Genomic DNA, 22,846 nt, shown 5'->3' with positions numbered 1-22,846 from the left:
CCACTCAGACAGGCCATCGTCACTTCGGCCCTCAGGGCCGTATTCTGGTCACTGACAGTGCGCCTCTTCAGCGCAATATAATCCACACACACGCTGCCTACGTCTTCCACGCCTGTAGGGGCCCAGTCGCCGCGACCTCTCTCTCTCACCGAGGTGTCTTCAGCGGTCAACTTCCCTCCCTCGTGGTATTTCGGAGCGTCCACTAAGAGGGTCTCACCCTCAGATACTTGCCCCAGGCCGTACCACCACCGGCTCTCGTTTGAATTCGGTACCGGCCCGTGGCTATTACACAAGTCCTCACAAGCAGCTCGAAACTCTGGGTTTAATAATAATAATAGACAGTACACCATATGCGATCAAATGATAACACTTTATAGATATTACTAGAACTATGTGATTAATAATGATACAATATATATATAAAGGAAAATAAAATAAAGAAAAGGCGCCAAGACTTATCAAATTCCAAACCACTTCGTGTACAACCGTTGGAGCTCAATTAACAAAGTCTTCTGGCCACCATTTGATCCCCTCCGAACTCCTCGACTCGTAGCTCAGGACCACCCGAAGTGATCAACCAAGCACATCTATTTTCGTCTTCTGTCCTCGCCGAACATCCTGGCCTCCGAGTGGGGGTCCGTTCCTCACCCAGTTTACAGCATCGCGTCCTCTCTCTCTCTCTCTCACCCCCTCGCGGCGATCTTCCCAAAAGCCCGCCAACAATAGCTTACAGACCCAGAAGAGAGAATAACGTTAATTCCAATTGGTTAACAAATGAATACAATTCCCGTTATCAGTAGATTTAACTCAAACAAGCTTCCAGCACTCTCTTGCAACAAAGAAGGATTCCTACTTTTAACAAAACTAAGAAGCCATTTGATTAACATACGCAGTAACAAAAAAGAAAAATAAACCCTCACAAAGAAGAAACCCCCTTATACTAATAAGAAACCCCCTCTACACAACGTTCTCATGGATGCTGCCCGACCTGCTGAGTTCCTCCAGTGTGTTGTACGTGTTGCCTTTACCAGCGTTTGAATGCCACCGATCCTTGAATGTGGAGTTAGAGATGCAGGAGAAGACAGCGCCCCACTGACGTTTAATATTGTGGATCTGTGAAAGATAAATCAATTCTGTATCAAATCCCACGTCGCAGGTACTTACTGTCACTGCCAAACTCACAATGTACACTCGAGAGGCCACTCGGTCCATCTGCTCTCTGCCCAGGTTTCTGTTCCATATCAGTATTTTAAAAGTTATCTCTCACTCTCCCTGTTGCAACTTGTCACCACTCCGTGGGAGAAGAGATTTCCCTTGAATTCCCAGAATCAGAGAAACCTGCAGCAAATTACAGGTCCTTCGGCCCACAGCAACCAACTCTAGAAAATGCCTAGAATTTTCCTACGACAGAACCCTCTATTTTCCTAAGCTCCGTGTACCTATCTAAGGTTCTCTTGAGAGGCTCAATTGTACCCGTCTGTACCACCGTCGCTGGCAGTGCAGTCCACACACCCACCACTCTCTGTATAAAAAAATATATCTCTGACATCTCCCTTGAACTACTTCCAAGCACCTTAACTATGCCCCCCACATGTTAGCCATCTCAGCCCTGGGGGAAAAAAGCCTCTGACTTTTCACACGATCAATGCCTCTCATCATCTTTTACACCTGCATGAATTTCCTGCATGATTTCCCCCAGGCTAATTAACACGATGAGCTCAGTGAGTATTTGACCTTCCCCAGAGCTCTGGACTAAGGTGGTTAAAGTCCTTTTTCCCTGCTTTTTTCAAATTTTGTGTCATTTTCACCAATTTCAAAGGACTGTACCTCAGACAGCTGGGTTCCTGCAATGCACCTCTTAAGCTTGACAGCAGACTAGTGAGTGAATCTTCAGTGGAGCAGAGTCAGAAACCAAAGAGTTGCCAGCACCAATCAGGGCTTTGGGGCTCTGGAAAGAGATGGGGTCTGGAGGTTACGAGCAGGAGGAGGAAGAGAAGCAAGACCAGCAGGATGTGGCTATGAATGAAAGATGAGAAACATTTGGAAACTGGTTAATTGAAAAACAAAATGGTTAATTTCTACAAAACATTGCAGGTAATCAGCAGATCAGGCAGCAAATGTGGAGAGGAATAAATGGGCAGCATTTAATCCGAGCCCCTTCAGCATGTCTAGACTGTGTACTCCTCTGCTTAGTTGCTGCCTGAACTGCAGAGTTCCTCCAGTATTGTGTGTGTGTGTGTGTGTGTCTCTGTATTTCCAGCAACTGCAGAATCTCTTTTGTTTCACATCTGCATTTGTAAGAGGATTGTACTTTGGCATTAGATACACGAAATGCATGTTGATAATGAGTGTATCGTTTATGGGAGCCGCTTTCTGCGTTAAGAAAGCTGCTGAGTTTTCTACACACACAAAAAAACTGAGATATGGACATGGAACCGATGCTTGCAAGAAATTTTTAATGGCACCATGATTACCCATAAAGCCCCGCGGTTAAAATTTCGCTGTCGTTTGAAGCACCGATCAAATGCGCAGGCGTCAGGATTGCTGCCGGCTCTGATAATTACGCATGCGCGCAGTATACAAAATGTCGGGAGGAGCGGAAAGGTAAGGGCTTTTTCGACTCGAATTGAGTGACAATTGCTGTGAGAACCGGAGACTGTGGCCCGCAAACTCGGCACAGGCCAGGTCTTTATCCTATCTCTCAGCCCCAAGATCCGTATACGGGCCCCGGGGAGCTTCCGGCTAATCGGAATGGGAGCAGATAGATCTCACAGACAGAGCTGAGCTCTAGCAATCTGAATGCAAGGATAATGAACTCGGAAAAAGAGAACACAATCTTTCTATCAGCTGTTGAGGAAATCACCTTTGTTCTGCCTCCAACCGCAGCAAGAGAAAATCTGCAGCGGCTGGAAATCCAAGCAACACACAAAATGCCGGAGGAACTCAGCATTAGTACTCTTTTCCATAGATGCTGCCTGGCCTGCTGAGTTCCTCCAGCATTTTGTGTGTGTTGCTTGTTCTACCTCCTCTTGCTCTGGACTTTTCTACCAGTGAGAACATGTTTTGTCCTATTCTCTCTCGGTCCGTAATAATATCAAGCACCTTTGCCCTGGGCAACAAGCAGCTGTAACATCACAAATGTGCCAGACTCAAATGAGACAGACACTGCCCTTGTCTTCATATTCATTGGCATTACCATCACTGAGTTCACCACCATCAGTCATTGGGGGAGGGTTCAGGGGGAATATTTATGTAGAGTACAGAAACTGGGGATGCCTGTTTGCATTTTGGTGATGCAAAAGTTACTGGAGAATTTGCAAGTGGGAAGAAATGGCGTGATATTTGGAAATCTGACTTTTTAAAGCATAGTTTAGCAAGCAAACCACATATGGACAATGTGCAAAAGCTTTGGTGAGAAAATCCTCTGTTACCCGTTCCAGGCCTGCTACATAGGTTGTGTGAGAGTGCAGATGAACTGGATCGAACCCAGAGGAGATCAAAGTTCCTATTGACAGTGATTTGCCAGCTGTTAGAATGAATGCCTCTCTATATAAAATTCACTGTGCACATCTTGTCACTGGGTAAAAAATGCACAGTACAAGATTTATCTGCACAGTAGTTATTACAAATTAGAGGGGAGATTTTTACAAATTAGAGAAGTATTGGAGGGAAGGAGGGGAGACCTCCCGTGTCCCTGATGCCCTCACCTACAAGATGTGCATCCAGCTGCAGCTTGTAACCCTGCACTTCAATGAGCTGCAACTTGAAATGGGTGAATTCCAGATCATCCAGCAGTTGGAGGGCGTGATAGATATGACATGAAGAGAGGTGAGTTACACCCAAGGGGCAGGACAAAGGAAACTGGGTGAGAGTCAGGAAGGAAAATGAGGTTAAATAGGCATCACAGAGTACTCTAGTGGCCATCCCCCATAACAACAGGTGGACCACTTTAGAAGCTGTTGGGGGTAATTACCTGGCAGAGGAGTCAAATGATGAGGGGTATTGAGCGTGTGGGTGGCCAGCAGTTTTTTCCCAGGGTTGAAATGGTTAACATGAGGGGGCATAGTTTTAAGGTGCTTGGAAATAGATACCGAGGGGATGTCAGGGGTAAGTTTTTTACACAGAGAGTGGTGGGTGCGTGGAATGTGCTGCCAGCTGTGTTTGTTGAGGCAGATACAACAGGGTCTTTCAACAGCCTCTTAGATAGGTACATGTAGCTTAGAAAAATAGAGGGTGTGTGCTGGGGAAATTCTGGGCAGTTACTAGAGTAGGTCACATGATTGGCACAACATTTTAGTCAGAATGGCCTGGAATATGCTGTAGATTTCTACGTTCCATTTTGAACAGTGAAGTAACTTCTCTTCTTTAAACTGTACAGGGTCCATGATTTTAATGCCGCTTTTCCACACTCCCATAGAATCTTTGTCCATATCCTGAGTAAATAGAGAATGGAAAAATATTTAAGATCTCCCCCATCTGCTTTGGTTCCACACGTGGATTGTCATTCTGTTCTTCCAGAGGACCAACTTTGTGTCTTGCAATCCTTTTGCTCTTAATCTATCACTAGAATCCCTGAGGATTATCCTTCACCTTTTCTGTGACAGCAACCTCATGCCTTCTTTTAGCCATCCTGATTTATTTCTTATGTGTTTTCTTGCATTTCTTATACTCCATAAGAAACTGACTGCCTATCCCTGTTATGCAATTCCATTTTGTGCTTTACCAGGGTCTCAATATCTCTTGCAATCCAAGTTTCCCTACAGTTTCTATTTTTACCTTTTATTCTGACAAGCGCATACCCACTTTGTACTTTCAAAATTTTGGTTTGAAGGCCTCCCATTTACCAAGCACACCTTTGCCATAAAGCAGCCTGTCCCAATCCACAGTTGTCAGATGCTAGTGTTGATTCCAGGTGTTGATCCATGCCCTGAACACATCCACCTTTCCTACGCTGCTCCTTGTATTGAAATATATAGGGCTCAGCATATTCACTGCACCATGCTCAACGTTTTCATTCCTGACTTTGTCTGAGGCCTGAACAACATCTGTCTCCACAACCTCTCCACTACCATTCAGGCTCCCATTCCCCCTGCAACTTTAGTTTAACCCTCCCTACCCCCACCTCCCAGCATGCAGATCTATCACCCCTTTGGCTTTCCTCTCCCAGATCAATAAAAAGGACGTTCATACCAGGTACAGGCAGATAGGAACAAATGGGGTCCTTATGAAATACAGGAAATTCAAGTGAACACTTATGAAAGAAATAAAAGAAGGCATGAGGTTGCCCCAGCAGACAAGGTGAAGGAGAATCCTCAGGGATTGTGCAGATATGTTAAGAGCAAAACGATTGTAAGGGAAAAAATTAATTCTCTGGAAGATCAGAATGGTAATCCATAAGAAGGGATAACGTAGACTTGGGGAGATTTTTTTTGCATCCGTATTTACTCAAGAGCTGAACACAGAGTCTACAGAAGTGAGGCAGAGCCGCATCAACTTCATGGACCCTGTACAGATTACAGAGGTGGAGGTGTTTGCTGTCTTAAGGCAGATTAGTGTGGATAAATCCCCAGGGCCTGACAAGTTGTTCCCCAGGATCCTGCGGAGGACAAGTGCAGAAATTGTCAGGGCACAAGCACAGATATTTAAATAATCGTAAGTGACAGGTGAGGTACTGGAGGATTGGAGGACAGCCGATGTTGTTCTGCTGTTCAAGAAAGGCTCTGAAACTAAACTGAGAAATTGTACATTGGTGAGCTTGACATCAGTAGTGGGAAAGTTCTTGGAATGTTATGTGCAGGAACCCAATATATAAGTATTTGGATCGATGTGGACTGATTAAGGAGAGACACCATGGCTTTGTGCATGGTAGGTCATGTCTAACCAATCTTATAGAGTCTCTTGAGGAAGTTATCAGGGAAGTGTATGAAGGCCAAGCAGCAGATATCTACATGGACTTTAGCAAGGCACTTGACAAAGTCTCATATGGGAGTTTGGTCAAGAAGTTTCAGTCACTCAGCATTCAAGATAAGATAGTAAATTGGATGAGACACTGTCTTTGGGAGAAGCCAGAGTGTGGTAGCAGATGGTTGCCTCTCTGACTAGAGGCCTGTGACTAGTGGTTGCCGCAGGGATCAGTGCTGGATCTGTTGTTGTTTGTCATCTATATCAGTAATCTGGATAATAGTGTGGTTAACTGGATCATCAGATTTGTGGATGACACCAAGATTGGTGGTGTAGTGGACAGTGAGGAAGATTATCATGGCTTGCAGTGCAATCTGCACCAGCTGGGAAAATGGTTTGAGAAATGGAAGATGGAATTTAATGGAGACACGTGTGAGGTGTTGCACTTTGGTCTGACCTACCAAGGGAGGTCTTTCACAGTGAGTGGTCGGGCACGGAGGAGTGTTGTAGAAGAAAGGGTCCTGGGAGTACAGGTCCTTAATTCACTGAAATTGGTATCACAGTTAGATAGAGACGGAAAAAAAGATTTCAGCCCAATGGCCTTCATGAACCAAAGTACTGACAAATATAGATGGATTTTATGTTCACTTCTAGAAGACATTGGTGAGGCCTAATTTAGAGTATTGTGTGCAGTTTTGGTCACCTGCCTACAGGAAAGATGTAAAAGGTTCAGAGAGTTCAGAGAAAATTCTCAATAAAGTTGCCAGATCCGGAGGACTTGGGTTATAAGGAAAGATTGAACAGGTCAGAGCTTTATTCATTGGAATGTAGAAGATTGAGGGGAGATTTGATTGTGATAGAGGGGCATAGATAGTGTAAATGCAAGCTGGCTTTCTCCACTGAGATTGGCTGGGACGACAACCAGAGGCCATGGGTTAAGGGTGAAAGGTGAAATGTTAAGTGGAACATGAGGGGAAACTTCTTCACACAGTCAGTCATCCGGGTGTGGAATGAGCAGCCAGCATAAGTGGTACATGCGAGCTCGATCTCAACATTTAAGAGGTTTGTGTAGATACCTGGATGGTAAGGGTATGGGATTGGGCAATTTAAATAGTTCGACATAAACTAGATGGCCCAAAGGGCCTGTTTCTGTGTTGTAATTTTTTATGACTGTGACAAGAACCTGAAATAATACAAAAATTCACTCTAAATCCTTTTATCAGACGTGCGGACATCTCAGCAGGAATTTTTCATATGGTGTTAAAACTGTGGCACTTTAAGTTAATAATACATAAAAGAAAATCCCAGTTGCACGAGGGAATAATACCAATGGAGAGAGTCAAACTGAGCGAGGGTACAAATTGGTGATGGCAGAAATGCCCCATTCTTATAGAGACAGGAAGAGCATCAGGGAATTGATGGTCATTCCAGATACCAGCACTCTGCCCAGTCAGGAGATGATTTCTCTGTCCAGCTTGGGTTGAACCTCACTGTAACAGTGTGATACAGATCAAACCTTGGCAACTCAAGTAATTTCAACTGAAATATTGTCCTAAACCCATTGATGGATTTTGCAAATCTTTTTACAGGTTAAAAACGAGAAGGAATTTGTCGCTGTGAATCTCAAACATGACACGCCAGTTTTGCTGTCTCTGTCTGGATGTTTAAGAAGTGGAGCAAGGGATTCACTCGATCATCCTTCCTGCTCAGACCATGGAATGGATTCACTCGGTCAACTGACCAACTGGCACACCCATCATTTTACACAAGAGAAAGGCCGTTCACCTCCTCAGACAGTGGGAATGGATTCACTCGGTCATCTCAACTGAAGGTACATTAGCAAGTTCACACTGGGCAAGGCCATTCACCTGTTCTGTGTGTGAGAAAGGTTTCAGTCAGTTTTCCCACCTGTGGACACACCAGGCAGAGGCTGGTCATCTGCTGAATTTCTGGGAAAAGATTCACTCAGTCATCTGACGTAATGGCTCACCAGCGAGTTCACAGCAGGGAGCGGCTGTACACCTGCTCAGACTGTGGGAAGGGATTCAGTCAGTCATCTTACCTGCATAGACATCAGCGAGTTCACACTGGGGAGAAGCCGTTCACCTGCTCAGAATGTGGGAAGGGATTCACAGATTCATCCTGCCTACTGGTACATCAGCGAGTTCACACTGGGGAGAAGCCGTTCACCTGCTCAGAATGTGGGAAAGGATTCACTCAGTCATCCCACCTGCAGAGACATCAGCGAGTTCACACTGGGGAGAGGCCTTTCACCTGCTCAGAATGTGGGAAGAGATTCACTGAGTTATCCAACCTACAGAATCATCAGCGAGTTCACACTGGGGAGAAGCCATTCACCTGCTCAGTCTGTGGGAAGGGATTCACTCACTTATCCAACCTACAGAATCATCAGCGAGTTCACACTGGGGAGAAGCCGTTCACCTGCTCAGACTGTGGGAAGAGATTCACTCACTTATGCAACCTGCAGAATCATCAGCGAGTTCACACTGGGGAGAAGCTGTTCACCTGCTCTGTCTGTGGGAAGGGATTCACTGATTCATCCACCCGGCAGAAACATCAGCGAGTTCACACTGGGGAGAAGTCGTTCACCTGCTCAGAATGTGGGAAGGGATTCACGGATTCATCCTGCCTACTGGTACATCAGCGAGTTCACACTGGGGAGAAGCCATTCACCTGCTCAGAATGTGGGAAGGGATTCACACAGTCATCCCACCTACAGAGACATCAGCGAGTTCACACTGGGGAGAGGCCATTCACCTGCTCAGACTGTGGGAAGAGATTCACTGAATCTTCCACCCTACAGAGACACCAGCGAGTTCATACTGGGGAGAAGCCGTTCACTTGCTCAGTTTGTGGGAAACGATTCACTCTGTCATCAACCCTACTGGTACATCAGCGAGTTCACACTGGGGAGAAACCGTTCACTTGCTCAGTCTGTGGGAAACGATTCACTCTGTCATTCCAACTACTGAAACACCAGCGAGTTCACACAGGGGAAAGGCCGTTCGCCTGCTCAAAATGTGGGAAGAGATTCGCTGGATCATCCAACCTACAGAGACATCAGCAAGTTCACACTGGGGAAAAGCCGTTCACTTGCTCAGTCTGTGGGAAGAGATTCACTCAATCGTCCCAACTAGTGGCTCACCAGTCACTTCACAATGGGGAGTGGCCATAGTTATGAATCCCTGGGTTTCGTTTGCTTTGGACTGTCATTTTAAGAGAGAGAGAGAGAGAGAGATTAAGAAGGTGAATCAGTCTGACTTGCAGCTTGTTTTGTTTTAACCGAGGACACAGACACTCAGAGACAGACGGAGATGAAGGAGGCAAAATGGAAGGATCGAAACCAGTGAACTAATGGCCAAGGGTCACTGTTTGGAATTTTCCTATGCCCACAAGTGTGGGTTAATTATCGATTCAGCGTACATCAAATGTGTGGTTGTTACCTTGTTTGATCCACAGGAATGGATCTGATTTGGGGTATACTGTGTAGACCACTGATGTGTTAACCCTTGCCTGGCTGTGGTGTGGTTATCCACTTGAAGACGATACCCCTTGTGACAAGTCACTTTTGGTGATAAATTGTATGTGGGTTTGGAACAATGACAAATAAAATTTACAGCGACTGTTCTCTTGTTTTACCACCATGGAACCCGTGGAGTTCGACATAATTGCCTTCTTTCAAAATTTACCCTGGATTACAAATATCTCTCTCATCACCTATTCTGCGGTTGAACTGAACTTTCACACTTTACCATCTCAAGACTCCAAGCCTTGTTTCCCCTGAGCTCAATAGTATTGGATTTATATTTACTCACATATATACACATAACACTGTTAACTTTTGTTTATCTTGCTTAAGTTACTATATTATAAGTAGATTCTAATAAAGATAGTTTTAACATCAAAAACAGACTCCAGGTATAGTCTACTGCTGCTGGTTCGTTTCTAAAACGTTATGATTTGTAACAAAATTGGGGTCTGCATCCAGGATATGGACAGATTTGGGGCGTATTGATTAATTATCAATTTCATCCGTTTTCATTTATTTGTGTGTGGAAAATCAGCAGCAATGGATGCTGATAGACGTCTGGAATAACCAACCTCTGAGGCATTAGAGGATGCCAGAAGGATTGAGTTGTTGAGCCTTGCTAGGTTAAAACTTGCTAAGGTGAAATTGACAATGAGGAGGGCACAGATGCAGAGGATAATAGCTGAACATTATGAATTTGATGGTGTGTTTAAAGTGGAGGAGTTGGAGGTGTTTCCTGAAAGTAAACCTAGTGAGCTTGAGCTCCAGTACAAGTGAGAAAAATTAAAGCTGGAGGCTGCGGAAAGGCAGAGGCAGTTTGAGGCTCGAGAAGCAGAAAAACAGAGAAGAGGCAGAAAAACAGAAGAAGGAAACAGAAAGACAGAGGCTGTTCGAGCTGGAAAAGATAAAGGGGTTGCAGCAAAGGAGTCTAGCGTTGGTCTCTGGTGATAAATTTGAGGCCAGTTGGGAAGTTAAATTGGTCCCTCCATTTGATGACACAGAGGTTGATAAATACTTTCAGCATTTTGAGAAGGTTGCTCAGAGTTTAAAGTGGCCAGAAGAGGGTTGGCCTATTCTCTTACAGAGTGTAATTAAGGGGAAGGCTCAGCAAGCCTATTCTCCTTTGACAATTGATGAAGCAGCTGATTATGACATAGTGAAACAGGCTGTGCTCAAAGCTTACGAGTTGGTCCCAGAATCATACAGGCAAAAGTTTAGAAATTTGAGGAAATCTGTGAACCAGACTTATCTGGAATTTGCTGCTGAGAAGTTTGTGTGCTTTAACCGCTGGTGCACATATAAAAATGTGAATGATGATATTAACAGCTTGAAAGAATTGCTTTTAATTGAAGAATTCAAAAGGTGCATCCCTGATGACATAAAGACGTATTTAGATGAAAAGAATGCTGCCACTTTGCAGGAGTCTGCTAGATTAGCAGATATGTTTGCTCTAACTCATAAGGTGAAGTTTATCCCAAAAAAGAGTTTCCAAAAGAGTAGCAGGGATCACCAGGGTAAACCAGAAATTAAAGCTGGGACTAATGACAAGAGTAAGGATGAAGGGAAGCATTTGGAGAAATATTCTGGTCTTGCTTGTTACTATTGTAAGAAAGCTGGTCATATGATGGCTAATTGTTTCGTCCTGAAGAGGAAAAAGGAAAAGGGGGCAGTCCCGAATGCCTGTGTTCAGTATGTTGAAGCACCTATAAACCCACAGGGTTCTGAACATTCTATTGAGGCTCAGTTAAGGTCTGAGAGGTCTGACCCAGTTAAGAAGGGATTCGATCATTTTATGAGAGATGGATTTGTATTAGTAAAGGAAGAGTCAACCCCAGTACCAGTGAAAATTCTTCGAGTTACTGGGGCTTTTCAGTCACTTATATTAGACAGCGTTCTAAAGTTTGGTGATGAGACTAACACTGGTGAGGTAAATCTTATTAAAGGCATTGGAGGCGGTGTGGTTTCCGTGCCATTGCACAAGGTAACTTTACTGTCAGGGTTGGTTTCGGGACCTGTTAATATTGGATTATGCTCCAGTTTACCAGAGGAAGATGTTACTTTGCTGTTAGGGAATGACCTGGCAGATGGTAAAGTTGTTCCTGCAGTGCAGTTAACAACTGACCCAACCACTGATGACCACAGATGGATTTTAACATTTATCCTTCCTGCGCAGGAACTCGAAGTATGGTTAAAATGTCTGCCGATGCAGATGAGTTTATAGCAGAACAGAACCGAGACCCTGAGATTGAAGCTTTAAAAGAAACAGCTCTCTCAGATGATGAGATTAAGAAAGTGCCAGATGGGTATTATCTCAAGGATGGAGTGTTAATGCAGAAGTGGAAGCCACCTACTATACCAGTGAGTGAGGAATGGGCAATTGTTCACCAAGTTGTAGTTCCTAAAGTTTATAGGACTGAAATTTTAACTTTGGCCCACAGTATGCCTTTAGGTGGCCATTTTGGAGTGAATAAAACTGTCAACAGGATTATGAAATAATTCTACTGGCCTAATCTAAGGAAAGATGTGACCTTTTGCAGAACCTGTCACACTTTTCCAGCTGTGGGTAAACCTAATCAGGTCACGACAGTGCCCCACTGCGGTCTATACCTGCATGCGGTGAACCCTTTTCAAAATTTATAGTGGATTGTGTTGGCCCATTGCCAAAGACTAAAGCTGCCCATCAGTATCTGCTAACTATTATGTGTACTGCATCCAGATTCCCAGAGGCAATACCTCTCAGAAATATTAAAGCTAAACCTGTGGCGAAGGCTCTTACCAAGTTTTTTTTACTTTATCTGGTTTGCCTAAAGAAATCCAGTCTGATCAAGGAAGCAATTTTACTTCTGGATTATTCCAGCAGGTAGTTTATGAACTGGGAGCTAAACAAATTACATCGTCTGCGTACTATCCAGAATTACAATGGGTTCTAGAAAGATTTCATTCTACCCTCAAAACAATGATTAAGACACAATGTGTTCCACACTGTCTCTCTCTCTCACTCCGTGCCTTGTAAAGGCTTGAAAAATTCATCATCGAACGAATGCACCCACATGCCAAAAAAAGACATACTGTGTTGAAAATGGAAAAGACTGGGATGAAGGAATATATTTGCTTTTGTTCGCAGTAAGAGAGTTGGTACAGAAATCACTCGGCTTTAGTCCATTTGAATTTGTATTTGGTCATAGAGTGAGGGGACGTTTGACCTTGTTAAAGGAACAGTGGATTGATGGGGATGTACATGTTAACTTGTTAGACTATGTTTTGAGGTTCAACAATGAACTACTCCAGGCCTGTAGTCTGGCGAGACAAAACTTAAAGATTTCTCAAAACAAAATGAAGTGCTGGTTTTGTTACGAAGAATGAATAACTCTGATGGGCAGAAGGGTGCAGAGTGGCCCCTGCCCCCCCCCCTTTTGGAGAATCACAAATCACTACTATTTCGATGCTGCTACCAAGGAAGTAAGAGAGAGAAAAGAAAATCTGCCAGGGCAGTTGTTATTGATAACAGCTCATGAAAGAGAATGAGAGAGAGAGGGAGACAGCTAAGAGACACAGCTAAGGCGGAACGTCTCCTACTGACAAAAGAGGAGATTTAATGCTATTGTCTTTTGGAGAAGGATTGGTTACTTGGTACTGTTCTATTAATTGAAGTCACTCAGGGGACAGCCAGAGTGGGCTGGTTTGATGGGTTACGTCATTCAAACATGATTGACACCTGAGACCCCGTGAGTGGGGATAAAAGTGAGGTCTGGGGTAAAACCCCTCAGACGCACCGGTAGAAACGCTACTGAGCATCAGAAACCCTCGAGACAGGGTGGGACTTCGAAGACCGAACGAAGGGTCGGTAAATTTTAACTCACAGTGTTTTACAGCGAGGCCGGTGGGGGCTTGCGTGTGTGTCCACCCTTGCCTGGGTGACGAGTCCACCACGGAAGAACGGTCTAGCTAAAGGATGGAAGGGTCATACCTGAATGGTCACAACAATAACGCATCGACGGATCAAAATCGTAAAGGAAGGTTGGCAAAATAATAGTTGTTACTGTTCACACGTTTTCTCTCTCTCTCTCTCTTTCTCCAACAATTGCAACACATCGACAAACAACTACCGCAGCCTGTATGAACTGAACTGAACTTTATATTTCCATCTGACAATTCATTATCCCCTAGACAACGATAGAGCCTGTTTGATTAGTGATTATTATTATACCCTCACTTTTAGGTTTAGTATTTACGTATATTCTCTGTATATTCGCACTGATATTATTTTGTATATTTTTGCGAATAAATATTGTTGAAAATAGTATCACCAGACTCCAACGGATACTTCTATCTTTGCTGGTAAGGCACCCAGTTTCGGGGTTCGTTACAGTTTGATAAGCGGGCTTGCGAAAGAAAATACCAGGTGGGGATAAGGTGTTTACCTTATCTCCAATGTTGACAAATCCACTTCAGGCGAAACTCAATGGACCCTATGAAATAGTCTCTCAAGTTAATAATGTGAATTATGTTATCAAAACACTCGACCGATGTAAACTAACACAGGTGGTACAGATAAACATGATAAAGCCTTATTTTGACAAGTAGGCACCATCTGTGTGTTGTTGTCAAAACGTATGAATCTGGCAACCCTGAGAATGAAACAATTGACTCGTCTGAGACTTTTCACAAGCCAAACATGGTCTCAGTTAGGCTAATGAACTCGGTTGTTCTAGAAATGCTGAGAAGGCTCTTAGAAGGTTTCTGGGAATGGATTCATGTTACCGTAAGTTCTGTAAGAACTTTGCTGGTATTGCTCTTTCTCTGACTAATTTACTGAAGAAGGGTGAAAAGTTTGTTTAGACAGAGCCTTGTCAGAAGGATCGATTTGATCGATTGTTATCAGTAGATAGATAGATAGATAGATAGATAGATATATAGATAGATAGATAGATAGATAGATACTTTATTCATCCCCATGGGGAAATTCAACATTTTTTCCAATGTCCCATACACTTGTTGTAGCAAAAACTCATTACATACAATACTTAACTCAGTAATAATATGATATGCATCTGAATCACTAACTCAAAAAGCATTAATAATAGCTTTAAAAAAAGTTCTTAAGTCCTGGCAGTTGAATTGTAAAGCCTAATGGCATTGGGGAGTATTGACCTCTTCATCCTGTCTGAGGAGCATTGCATCGACAGTAACCTGTCGCTGAAACTGCTTCTCTGTCTCTGGATGGTGCTATGTAGAGGATGTTCAGGGTTTTCCATAATTGACCGTAGCCTACTCAGCGCCCTTCGCTCAGCTACCGATGTTAAACTCTCCAGTACTTTGCCCACGACAGAGCCCGCCTTCCTTATCAGCTTATTAAGACGTGAGGCGTCCTTCTTCTTAATGCTTCCTCCCCAACACGCCACCACAAAGAAGAGGGCGCTCTCAACAACTGACCTATAGAACATCTTCAGCATCTCACTGCAGACATTGAATGACGCCAACCTTCTAAGGAAGTACAGTCGACTCTGTGCCTTCCTGCACAAGGCATCTGTGTTGGCAGTCCAGTCTTGCTTCTCGTCCAACTGTACTCCCAGATACTTGTAGGTCTTAACCTGCTCCACACATTCTCCATTAATGATCACTGGCTCCATATGAGGCCTAGATCTCCTAAAGTCCACCACCATCTCCTTGGTCTTGGTGACATTGAGACGCAGGTAGTTTGAGTTGCACCATATCACAAAGTCCTGTATCAGTTTCCTATACTCCTCCTCCTGTCCATTCCTGACACACCCCACTATGGCCGTGTCATCAGCGAACTTCTGCACATGGCAGGACTCCGAGTTATATTGGAAGTCAGATGTGTACAGGGTGAACAGGACCGGAGAGAGTACGGTTCCCTGTGGCGCTCCTGTGCTGCTGACCACTGTGTCAGACCTACAGTCTCCCAACCGCACATACTGAGGTCTATCTGTCAAGTAGTCCACTATCCAATCCACCATGTGAGAGTCTACTCCCATCTCCGTTAGTTTGTGCTTTAAGATCTTGGGCTGGATGGTGTTAAAGGCACTAGAGAAGTCAAGGAATGTAATCCTCACAGCACAACTGACCCCATCTAGGTGAGAGAGTGATTTGTGCAGCAAATACGTGATAGCATCCTCCACTCCCACCTTCTCCTTATACGCAAACTGAAGCGGATCCCGGGCGTGCCTGGTTTGTGGCCTCAGATTCTGTATTATCAGCCGCTCCATGGTCTTCATCACGTGCGACGTCAAGGCAACAGGTCTGAAGTCATTCAACTCCTTTGGTTGTGGTTTCTTCGGTACCGGGACAATACAAGATGTTTTCCACTGTCTGGGTACTCTTCTCTGATCTAGACTCATGTTGAAGATGCGCTGTAGTGGTTCTCCCAGTTCAGTCGCACAGGCCCTCAGTAATCGTGGGGAAACTCCATCCGGTCCAGCCGCCTTGCTGGTACAGATCTTCCTCAGTTGACCTTCCACCTGTGCAGCCGTAAACCTGGGCGTGGGCCAGGTCTCCTGTGAGTGGATATTTTCCTGTGAGGGAAGTAAGCCTGGTGTGGAGTTCTGCAGTGAGGGTGAGATTGTGCTGTCGAACCTATTGAAGAAGTTGTTCAGCTGGTTCGCTTTCTCCACATCTCCACTTATGTTTGCCCCCCGCTTTGCACCACATCCGGTGATGATCTTCATCCCATCCCACACCTCCTTCATGCTTTTTTCCTGCAGCTTTTGTTCTAACTTTCTCCTATACTGCTCCTTTGCCCCCCTTATCTGTACTCTGAGTTCCTTCTGAACTCTTTTAAGCTCCAACCGATCACCATCTTTAAAGGCCCTCTTCTTCTGGTTTAGGAGGCCTTTGATGTGACTAGTGATCCAGGGCTTATTATTGGGATAGCAGCGAACAGTTCTAACAGGAACAACCGCATCCACACAAAAATTAATATAGTCCGTTGTGCATTCAGTGACCTCCTCAACGCCCCCACAGAGCCCCCCTTGCAGTACATCCCAGTTAGTAGTACCGAAGCAGTCTCTCAGGGCCTGTTCAGCTTCAGGAGTCCACTTTCTAAAAGAGCGTGTGGTAGTGGGATGCCTCATCACAATTGATTTATATCTGGGCTGTAACAAAACCAGGTTGTGATCAGCTTTCCCCAGTGCAGGCAGCGGGGATGCACTATATGCATCCTGTACGTTTGCATACAGCAGGTCAATAGTCCTGTTACCCCTGGTGTAACAATCCACGTACTGGGAGAAAGCAGGTAGTGTCTTGTCCAAAGTCACATGGTTGAAGTCCCCTGTAATTAACACCAGTGCCTCAGGGTGTTGTGTCTGAAGCTTAGCAACGGCGGAGCTGATGACGTCACACGCTACCGTTGCGTCGGCACGCGGCGGGACATACACAATCACCGCAATGACGCTGGCGAATTCTCGAGGCAGGTAATATGGCCTCATACTCACAGCGATCAGCTCAATATCCTTTTCACAAACGGAGATCTTTGTACTCACATGCCCGGGGTTACACCATCTTACGTTAATGTAGAGAGCGAGTCCCCCTCCTTTCTTCTTCCCACACTTTTTGGCATCTCTGTCAAATCTTACCGTAGTAAAACCAGGTAATTCTACATTTACATCCGGGATATTAGCCGTCAGCCATGTTTCGGAAAAGCACATTAAACTGCATTCCTTGTATGCTTTAACATTCCTTACTAGTGAGGCTAGCTCATCCACTTTATTTGGCAGCGAGTTCACGTTCCCCATAATGACCGAAGGAACAGCGGGTTTATAACTCTTCTTCCTCTCCGTCCACTTATACCTGCGCAGTTTTCCAGCCCTGGAGCCACGGAACCTCCGTTTAATTTCGTTCGGGATCTGGATCTGTTGCGCAACACTGACTTGCGCATTTCTCAGCACAAGTAGTTGAGATTAGGCCAATCAATGCAGTGCTGTCAGCAAATCTAATTAGCAGATTGGAGCTGTGGGTGGCAACACAAGTCATGGGTGCACAGAAAGTAAAGGAGCGGGCCAAAGAGACAACCCTGTGGGTTATGTGTCCTGAGGGTCAGAGAGACAGAGGAGATGGATCCCACTGTTACCACATGCCGGCGATCTGACAGGAAGTCCAGGATCCAGCTACACAAGGCAGGGTGAAGGCCGAGGTCTCTGAGCTCCTTGTCGGTACTTCACGCCTTCGTATGGCTACTGCTCTGCCCATGACTGCAAGGAACTGCAGAGAACTTTGGAGAGCAGAGAACATCAGAGAAACAAGCCTCCACTCCATGGACTCTCCCGACAATTCCCCTCCCTCGGAAAAGCAGGCCATGTACACAAAGAAGCTCATAACCTGGACATTCTTGCTGCAAACCCGCTCCCACATTGGCGGAGAGATACAAAAGCCTTTAATTGCGGACCACCAGGCTGAAGGATGGCTTCCTGTCTGCAGTTATAAGCCAAATGAATGATAAAGTAGACTCGGCCTCACAATGTAACTCGACGTGACCCTGCACCATGTGTCTATCTGCACTGCACTTTCTCTGCAGCCATAATGCTTTGTTACAGTTATTGTTCTGTCGTATATCAGCTCAATGTACTGTTGAAATGTATCGATCTGTGTGGATGGTACGTCAGGCAAGATTTTCACTGTAGCTCAGTACGTGATGATAATAAACAAACTCCCCATTTTAATTGTGTGGAAATATTAGACAGACTGGGTTGTTGCTTTGGAAATTCTGAAGTGAAGCTGAATTAAACTTTACACATTTATGAGAAGCTCAGATAAACATAAACGGCTAAATTCTCACATAAATGGGTCAGACACCCAGAAACATCGGCAAAACTTCAGCACGTCGAAACAGTGAATGAAACATGCAGAAAATATTACGGAAAAAAAATCATTGTCCACCCACAACGAGAGGACGTGACAGATCCGGAACTCACTGCCTTGTCTGAACGGGTGAAAGGTGAAGCTACACGTACACGTAGAGCAGTGACTCGCAAATACTGCAGATCTGCAGAGAAACGTGAACAGGAAACGGGATGAGGACACGGGTGGAGTGACTGCCACCTGAACCGGTGACTCTGCACCTCTCCCCTCACACGCTGCCCGACCCAACCACCGCATTCCCCATATTATTCCATATTTACACCAGATACATGCCTACTCTTCCACACCATATCTACACCGATCCCTTCCCCTCGACCCCCAGGTCACAGAGTCACGGGCTCGATTCCCATCCCGCTGCGAAACATAATTCAAGCCGAAACAGGAAGTGTTCACGTTTCATTTAAATCAGTTCTGTGTTTATAAACACTAATTTCTATTCACATTCCTCCGGCTTCAGTGGACAGGAACACTGAAACATCAAGTAAGAAACAGCAGGAGGTGGCCATTCGGCCCCTCTAACCATCACCAAAATGGCGGCTGCTGTCCCATCTCAGCCACGTTTCAGTCCGATCCTCATTTCCTCGATCCCTTCGGTTTCCACACATCTGCCGGCCTCTTTTCTACGTGAGGATGATCACTGAGTCTTCACCGCCCTCAGTAGAGGGGATTTACAGATATTCACCACCCTCGGAATGGAGACTTTTCCCCTCATGACAGTCCCGGACAGTCCACCCCGTTTTTCAGAGTCTGGGATCACTGGTTCAACCGGTAATAATGTTGTACATTTCAATGTGTTCACCTCTCAGTCCTCGATTCTCTAAATGACATTTAGAGTTATCACATTTGATCTTTCTTCAAGTAATGACCCCACCACTCCAGGTGAATCTTCATTGCACTCTCCATAACAAATACTCTCTAACCTCTTTGTTCATCTTCTGCATTAATTTCCATCTTCTGCATCCCCGTGTTACCCCAACTACTCAGCTCCCACCCCTGTCACTATTTTCACCTTCCACCTCTCACTCCCCAGCTCTTGCCCCATCCCCACCCCTCACCTCTTTTCTCTGACTATTTCCCGTCCACACTCAGTCCAGAGGGAGTCCCCTGTTATGTGTCCGGCTGTGCCGTGTTGTTGGTGGAGTGGGCAGCGTGGTGTTTGTCTCGATTCGGGTCACAACACCAGAATTGCCAGCGGGGTCCACACACAGTGTATCAGTCAACAGAAAACCTCTCGTCCCTGCAGTCTTTGTCTCCTGGTAAACCCAACACCCTGACAGTGTGGACCATAGATACCCCTTCCTCTCAGAGTCAGGGAATCACTCAGACAGCTGACGGCTGAGAGGAATTATATTCATTGGTCATTAAAGTTCGCCCAGATTCGTTTGGACGGATTTGATGTGGAGTTCGGAATGTCACAGTGAAAGGGCCGGACGGCCGAACTCCCTCCATTGTCCAATCATCATTCCAGGTGAGGCGACACTTCACCTGTCAATCTTCCGGGGTCGCCCGTCGTGTCCGCTGCTCCCGATGTGGCCGCCTCGACATTGGTGACACCGGATCCTCCGCAATTGTGCGGGTTGGAATGTTTTTTAACGGGTGTCGATATTTTTCTTCCCTTTTGTGCGGGAGGAGATGGTTTTGGGGGTTAATGATCGGGTTGCCGTCCTTTTTGATGCGGGGGGTGCGGAGGGAGTTTCATTTTATTTTTCTCTCTGAACGACTTTCATGTGTTCTTTGTTTCGTGGTTCTCTGAAGAAGAAAAAAAAGCGTTATTTATGAATACTTGCTTTGATAATAAATTAACCTTTGAACCATCCACTCCGAGCGGGACTTACTTAGTCACTCAGACAGGAACAGTCTGTGAATGCTCCCACCCAATTCACCATTTCCCCTTACACCACAGATATATCTTTCCAGATACTCCCCACACAAGACAGGCTGGAGCCAAAAGTATTTACTACATGCCAGACCCTAAAGACAAATTACAAAATAGTCATAATGGCTTACACACAGAGAACAGACAGAAGCTGTCCTATCTCTACACATGAGTGCACAAGGAGTTAAGCATCCTGAAACCCTAGCTAGCTACCCTGAAGAAGAAATATGGCTCAGCACGGCTTCGCACATTGGTTGATCATCAGAAGTTACTTTCAGAAAAAACAGGCTGCTAATGTTTAACGAAGTGTTAACCCTTTTACATACTTTATCATTCCCTCCTTTAGATCATTACATGATCAACAAAGCAGTAACTTTTTACAGAGAAAGCAACCAAGTACAGCATTGACATCTCAGTGGGTAAAAACGGCATGCATCAGTATTTATAACAATGATATGTACAACCATTTGGACATAATGCAATATCATGCCCCACATATTACCGACACGTCTTCGAAGATCACCATTCCGACCCTTCGGTGAACCTGTGTAAATGCTGCCCCACTCTCTTGCTGCTGCCAGTCTCCTTGGCAGTGTGCTTGGAGAGGGATATAACGTTAGTAGCCTCATCAGTTATATAGGTGCAGCATTCTGTGTCAATAATAGCACAGGTTCCCCCTTTCTCAGCTGGGATAAAATCTAAAGCCGTACGATTCTGTAGGACTGTTTGCCAGATTGCAATCATTTCAGTGGATATTTCTGTTACTTGGGCCTGTGTCTCCGTCAGGGCCCCTGCAGTATTGTGGCCAGCTCCTCAAGTGCTGTATCCAAATTGATTATCTCTCGTGAATTCCTGGCTACTCCATAGGAGAGAAAAGCGATCATCCAAAATCGCTCAGTCTCAGTTATTCCTCTCGGCTGCTGGGCAACTGCGGTTCTGGCCAGGATGCATGTTTCCCAGTATAGGAAGTTCAGTTTGGTGGGGGCCTGCGATACCATCCCTCAAAACACCGACAGCCACAGTCATCTCTGACTGGACCACAGTTACTCACTCACTTCCCCAGGTGTTATTTGAGGAAGCGCAGGCTGAGAGTTCCTCACTCTGGTTGAGCAGGATTACAGACATTGGAATCATAGTTTTACCCAGCAGGCCCCTAGTTCTACCTGTTTGGCAAGGTGTGACCGAGAGAGAGAAAGGTGTTAACATGGGGTCCCCCAGAATGACATAAACACGAACACCTCTGTTACATTCCAGTAACGGTTTAAATGAACCAGCAGCAATAGACCACACCTGGAGTGTGCTTTTGATGTTAAAACCACAGTCTTTATTCGTATCTACTTATAATATAACAAATTAAGCAAAATATTCAAAAGCTAAAAGTGTTTTGAGTACACATATGTGTAAATATAACTCCCAACCCACTGAGCTCAGGGAATACCAAGCTTAAAGTCTTGAGATGGGAAAGTATGAAATTCAGTTCATCCACGGAATCAATGACGAGAGAGAGATATTTGTAATCCAAGGTGAATGTCGAGAGAAGGCAATTACGTTGAATTCCACAAATTCCACAGTGGTAAAAACAGGATAACAGTCGCTGTAGGTCTTATCCGTCGTTGTTCTAAATCCACATACGAATTATCTCCAAAAGTGGCTTATCACAGGAGTACTGTCTTCAGAAGGAACTACCACCCAGGCAACGGTTAACACACAGGTTTATTCCGCAGGGTACTCCCAATCCGGACCCAACACACAAAGTATTACCGACAGTGATTTCCACAGAATATCCCTTCTCACTAGTGTTTACCACATAACACACCCGAATCCAGCTAAGGGTTAACAAAAGTGGTAGCCACGGGATACTCCAACAAAATCCCCATATGGATTATACGAATTATCACCAACAGTGATTGTTCACAGGGGTACCCTCTTCAAGTGAATTACCACACCCAGGCAAGCGTTAACACAAGTGGTCCTCACAGGATACTCCCAAACCAACAGATCCACTCCAATGGATCAAACAAAGTGACAATCACATATTCGGTATACGCTGGATCAATAGTCAACCCACCTTGTGGGCATAGGAGAGTCCAAACAGTGGCCTTTGGCCTCTAGGAACCTTTGTTTCGAACTTTCCATCTTCTTTCTCTTTCTCTGGCTGACTGTGTTTGTGACTGTCCTTGCTTAAATAAAACAAACTGTAAGTTATGTAAACACAAGCAACAAGCAAGTGTAAACACGCTGCATCGTCAAATAGTTCCGCCCCTCTCTCTCTCAGTAAGAATCAAACAGGAGCCGGGAAAGCCAGGCTTGTATACACAGGAATTTAGAAGGAGAATTTAGAATTTAGTATTTTCTCCGTGTGTCGCTTTTTTAGTTATCTTCTGTTGCTCGTTAAAAGTTTCCCAATCCTCTGGCTTCCCTCTCATCTTTGCTATGTTGTACATCTTCTCTTTTATTTTTATACTGTCCTTGACTTCCTTGTCAGACATGGTCGCCCCTACTATCCTTAGCTGGCTTTTACCACTGAGATGGTGCGGGACTACAACCAGAGGCCATGGGTTAAAGGTGAAAGGTGAAATGTTAAGGTGAACATGAGGTGGAACTTCACACAGTCAGTCATTCGGCTGTGGAATGAACAGCCAGCA

At 45.0% G+C, this 22,846-nt stretch overlaps 1 protein-coding gene across 1 annotated transcript; it reads left to right on the top strand.

Annotated features, from left to right (window-relative positions):
* Positions 1 to 2,542: 2,542 nt before the first annotated feature.
* On the top strand, positions 2,543 to 9,776 carry LOC140720364 (uncharacterized). Its single transcript, XM_073035237.1, has 2 exons — positions 2,543 to 2,604; positions 7,491 to 9,776. The coding sequence occupies exon 2, from the start codon at positions 7,883 to 7,885 to the stop codon at positions 9,095 to 9,097; it is 1,215 nt and encodes a 404-aa protein (XP_072891338.1). The 5' UTR covers positions 2,543 to 2,604; positions 7,491 to 7,882; the 3' UTR covers positions 9,098 to 9,776.
* Positions 9,777 to 22,846: the final 13,070 nt, after the last annotated feature.

Source organism: Hemitrygon akajei, unplaced genomic scaffold (assembly GCF_048418815.1).
Source record: "Hemitrygon akajei unplaced genomic scaffold, sHemAka1.3 Scf000041, whole genome shotgun sequence".
NCBI classification, from domain to species: domain Eukaryota; kingdom Metazoa; phylum Chordata; class Chondrichthyes; order Myliobatiformes; family Dasyatidae; genus Hemitrygon; species Hemitrygon akajei.
Note: the sequence above shows the minus strand (reverse complement) of the source record. Positions and strands in the feature narration are given on the sequence as shown.